This window comes from Fibroporia radiculosa (assembly GCF_000313525.1).
Source record: "Fibroporia radiculosa TFFH 294 genomic supercontigs, scaffold939, whole genome shotgun sequence".
Lineage (NCBI taxonomy): Eukaryota > Fungi > Basidiomycota > Agaricomycetes > Polyporales > Fibroporiaceae > Fibroporia > Fibroporia radiculosa.
In genome coordinates this window covers 1-4,869 of record NW_012133577.1, presented here as the reverse complement: position 1 = coordinate 4,869, position 4,869 = coordinate 1, and the positions used below count along the sequence as shown (strand labels likewise).

The 4,869-nt window shown below is 64.7% G+C and overlaps 2 protein-coding genes across 2 annotated transcripts; both read right to left on the bottom strand.

Annotated features, from left to right (window-relative positions):
• Positions 1-175: 175 nt before the first annotated feature.
• Positions 176-3,247, bottom strand: FIBRA_08558 (uncharacterized protein; the record flags this gene model as incomplete). Its single annotated transcript, XM_012330200.1, has 12 exons — positions 176-325; positions 380-500; positions 559-935; positions 990-1,031; positions 1,087-1,176; positions 1,229-1,507; positions 1,563-1,628; positions 1,678-1,774; positions 1,836-2,308; positions 2,362-2,571; positions 2,622-2,978; positions 3,038-3,247. 12 exons carry the CDS (start codon positions 3,245-3,247, stop codon positions 176-178), a joined length of 2,472 nt encoding a protein of 823 aa, XP_012185590.1.
• A 442-nt stretch (positions 3,248-3,689) lies between these two features.
• FIBRA_08557 (uncharacterized protein) lies at positions 3,690-4,723 on the bottom strand (the record flags this gene model as incomplete). The annotated part of the gene is made up of 4 exons (XM_012330199.1): positions 3,690-4,017; positions 4,080-4,418; positions 4,472-4,539; positions 4,589-4,723. 4 exons carry the CDS (start codon positions 4,721-4,723, stop codon positions 3,690-3,692), a joined length of 870 nt encoding a protein of 289 aa, XP_012185589.1.
• Between the last annotated feature and the right edge of the window lie 146 nt (positions 4,724-4,869).

The window sequence follows — 4,869 nt, the reverse complement described above, 5'->3', positions numbered from 1 at the left end:
GAGTGCGCGGGCCCGCCCGGGTTCAGTATCGCGCCGACGGCGGTCGAGCGCGAGATGTTGTTCGGCAGCACCAGGAAGCTGTTCGACCCCGGGATGATGCGCAGCCCGTACCGCTCACCCAGGCTGGTGCATGCATGCATGAGCGCGTGTGGAGGATAGACGGGAGCCGGGTCGCTCACCTATCAAAGATGTGGTTCTGCGCCTCCGCCGCCTGGCGCCGCGCCCACTGGCGGTCGGACGACGGCTCGTCGGGATCCGTCCAGAAGCGCCACACGATGGACGCGTCGCGCTCCTCGACGAACGATCCCGGCGTGCGCTCCGTGAACTGCCCGCCGCGTCAGCCGCAAACACAGTAGGGGGACGAGCGGGGGGCACTCACGTAGTTGAGTATCTCCAGGCACGCCGCCTTCCAGGTGAGGTTAAAGTTCGCGACCATGCTCACCCACGCCGCCTCGCTGTGGCGCCCGGGGCGCGTGCGGATGAAGCACCCGTTCTCCGACCTATGCGCCCGGTCCGCGATCAGTGTCCGCCACCGACGAGAGAACACATCCGACTCACACAATCCCGACCTTTGGCGCGGCCTCGCCCACGCGGTCCAGCATCCCGCCCACCTGCAGCCCGCTCAGCAGCCACACCTCGTTGCGCGCGTCGTCCGCGAGCCTATTCAGCACGTCGATCACCTCCGCAGGCGGTACAAACTCGCTCTTCCCGAGCTTGCGCAGGTCGCGCACCCACATCGTGCCCTCGAAATCGATCAGCAGCAGCCGCTTCGCGCTGTGTCTGTACCGCGGCAGTACGCGCGCAACGTCGAGCGACGCCACCTCTGCTGCGTCGCCCTGCATGTGCATGTGCTCGATGCTCGCGCGCAGGCAGCGCACGAGGAACGACGTCACGAACGCCTGCGCGCTCTGTGTCACGACGTGGCTGTGGAGATCCTGCGGGGTGAGCGTGAGCGAGCGTGCATGCATGTACCGCAACGGAACACATACCTCCCAGCGGGAGAGCGCCTCGTCGTCGCTCATCGTCAGAGCCTGCGCCATCAAAGGGGTGAGTAAAATCCGACGCCCGAGACGCAAGCCACCGCACCTGGTGCATCGCATCTGCCGTCATGCGCTTGTCCCAGGGGTTGATCGGGATGCACGACCGGAAACCGCTGTAGCTGTACGAGCCCGTGAACTAGATACGCGCCCCATCAGCCTCGAAGAGGATGGAGAGGATGAACACGGACTTCGCTCAGAATCAGGGGCCGATGGCGCTCCTCCTGGCATTCGACAAACTCGTGCGTGCGCAGGGCCATGCCCTCGCGCAGACTCGTCACGACGAATGCATCGGCGACCATCAGTAGCGCGAGGTATTGGCTGAACGTCAGGTCTTGCGTGTGCAAGAACACGACAGGCTGGTATGTCAGCGTCGAGAAACGCGAGTTGAGGTGGGACACGACGTCCGCGACCCCGCCCTGGATTTCGTTCTCCTCTGTTGTCTGGAGCGCTACCTGGATCAGGACAGCCTGCATTATCGAGGAGGTCAGCCATGCGAGAGCTAGACACGAGGTGCAGACGGACCTTTCCCTGGTATTCGGGGTACTTGTCGAGGAACGCCTCGAATGCCTGGATCTTCTGGCGCACGCCCTGCAGGTCGCTCGATGACAGGCCGACGGGGGAGATGGGGACCGCTCACCTGAATCCCATCGAGCTTGTCGCGGCCGACGATGATCTTCATGCCCGCATACCGCTGCCTGAGCGAGCTCACCCAGTCTGCAACGAGGGGATCGCGCCTGCCAGCGCATGATACAATCAGACCCGTACAGACGGAGATGTAAAACACGCGAGACGCACTTCTTCTCTGTCAAGCTCCCGACATCGATGCCCATGGGGAATACGCTCACGTCGACAAAGCGGTCCTCCAACTGCACGCCCTTGGGGAGCGCCTCGACTGCAAGGATCCGGCTGACCGTCTGGCGGAAGTGGCGGGCAAAGTTGGCCGTCTGGAAGCCGATGAGGTCGGCGCCGAGGAGGCCGCGCAGGAGGTCCTCGCGCATGCTGAGGCAGCGGAAGATCTCTGAGGACGGGAAGGCGACGTGCATGAAGAAGCCGATGGGCGCGGTGGAGAGGCGGGCACGGAGCAGTGCGGGGAGCAGCATGAGGTGGTAGTCGTTCACCCAGATGATGTCGCCCTCTGCGTAGGCGGCGACGATGGCGTCTGCAAAGCGCTGGTTGACGGCGACGTACTGTTTGAAGGAGGCGGACTCGTAGAACGACTTTGTCTTTGGAGCGTCGGGGATGGCGTAGTGGAGACAGGGCCAGAGGACCTGGGCAGGGAGTTGAGAAGGAGAAGGGGGAAGAGGATGATGGGAAGACGGACCTGGTGGCAAAACTCGTCGTAGCAGCTGGCAAACTCTGCGTCGGGGATCCAGACGGGGAGGCTGTCGTAGTTGTCGCGCATGCGCCACTCCATGTTGCGCTTGAGGCTCTCGCGGAAGCCGTCTGTGTTGGCGCCGAGGGTGCCGACCCAGAGCTTGCGCCTGAGGCGGGAGCCGACGCTGTCGACGGCGTTCTTGAGGCCGCCGTTGCACTGGAGGGGATCAGGCGGGACGGCAGCGGACGAGTGAGCGGACGACGTACGTGCGGATTGCTCTCGATGTGCCATTTGGTGCCGTGCAGGCCAGGGTCGAGTCTGGTGGAGGAGAGGGAGCGGCTGGAAGTTCGGGCGGCAGTGCTCCTGGACATGCGGCGCTGGACTCTTGTCTGGCCTGCGGTGCTGTTTTGGTGCGTTGTCTGGTGTCTCTTCTGGGGGCCTCCGAGGCCGTTTATGGCGCCGCTCGTCTGGGGGTCGTTGTCTTGTGGCGCCTTTGCAGACAGGGCATCGACGAGGGAGGTGGAGGAGCTGTTGGGATTCTGGGGGAGGGTGAGGCCGGGGAAGGAGGCGAACGGGTTTGTGGGCTCTGCATGGGGAGTGGCAGCCGGGGTGATCTGACGGGACTGGGGGGGAGACCGTGAGGGGGGAGAGGATGGGATGGGGAGGGGGGGCGGCGACGGACCTTGTCTCTGAGATCCTCGACAATGCTCCTGAGCGGGCCTGCAGCGCGGAGGATGGGCGGACGAAGGGTCGAGTTTGGGTGGAGAAACGAGGGGGGGCCGGGGGCGACAGCGATCTCGTCGGGGGACGGGGGGGTGGAGTCGCCGAGGACTGCGGTGGAGGGGAGGAAAAGCGAGGCGATGATGACTCTGTGCGACCGGAGCGAGTTCATCGCGGCAGATGCGGGCACGGCTGGCGACTCGCTCAGTTTTGTACGGGGACGGGGACGAGATCGGATCCATCACGTGACTCACCTGGGAGCTCGGGACTGCGGCGCGCACTCGCACTGGGGCACGCATGGGTGGGCAGACGACGATCGCTGCACACGTACTCGCCGCTTTTTCAGTCGCCTGTCCCCACACGTTCGTCGCCCCATCGATCCAACGCTCGGTCCCAATTGGGCCTGCGCGTGAGACCACTCGCCTGCTGGCATTCACCCTCCCGGCTCCAGTCGCAATATGGCTTCGACTGCCAGCAACATGGGCCACAGTCACCTTGAATAATATGCCCAGTGAGAGACACTCACAACGCAGAGAGCAACATAGCCTACAGTAGATCACATATTCTCAGCTTGCAGACAAAATCATTGCAATATCTTTCCCTTGGATGTCCTCCTACTCCTCGTCCTCCCCCAGCTCTTCGTCCCCTCCGCCGTCCTCCCCGCCCGCATACCCGTCCCGTAGCTCCCACAGCGCATCCCGCAGCTCCTCCACCTCGTCTCCCTCCAGTCCCACCGCGGCCAGCACCTCCGGCTTCCGCCGCCCCACGTCCTCCACCAGCGCTGCGTACCCACCAAACAGCCGTGCCGTGTCTGCCCCCGTGTGCACCGACGCCAGTGCACCCACCGTCGGGGCCGAGTACGGTCGCCGCGGTGGCGATACGGCCGTGGGAGCGACAATGTGCGGGAACGACGTCGGGATTGGGTACGCCGGCGCAAAGATCCTGTGCATCCAGCGTGAGTCTGGTCTCCTGTACCATGTCGCGCGCACAGAGTAGACACCTACCTGTACGGCATCGGCCTGCACCCCTCGCTCCAGCGCTCGAACACTCCCCGATCCGATGACGAGAATCCCCGTGCAACGTACATCCTCGCATACTCCAGCCGCGTGTCCTGACGATCGCCTCGCATAAGCCCAACACGCGCCCAGAAACGTTTGCTCACCAGTCTCTCTGTCGCTCCTGACGGGAGCGACGAGAAATCGTACAGCCTGCGCTTAAAGTCCCGCTCGGGCTCGAGTGGCGAGTCCAGCGGGAACACGCCCGAGAGATGCGCAAAGCGCATGCTCCCGTCGCAGTTTAGTGCTCCGCACATGCTGCCCAGGTCGTACCCCGAGTCCTTCAGCCTGTGTGCAGTCCGTTCAGCACCTCGTCCCGCCCTGAACCCGTGTCTCTTCACCTTAGCGGCACCGTCGCGCTCTCAATGTGCGTCGCCAGCACCGCCGACGTCTCATACGTGCTCTTCGGCTGCGAACACCGCGTGAGCGACAGACGGACAGCACAGACAACCACCCACGTTCACACCCATCCTGCCAGCCCAGTCCCCCGCCGCCTGAACCGGCACGCTCAACGTCGCCAGCCCATCCAGCCCGACGAGCGCCAGGGCGTCGCTCACTGCGTTTGCCAGCCCGACATCCTGCCCGCACGCCATCAGCCACACACCACCGCGAGAGCACATCGCGCACTCACGTCGTCCGCCCCGACCCGCCCCGGCACGGCCCCCGACAGAATCGGAAACGCGAGGCACGCCGCCCTCGGCAGCTCGTCGCGCACCGCCGCAAGCAGCGCGGCCGCCAA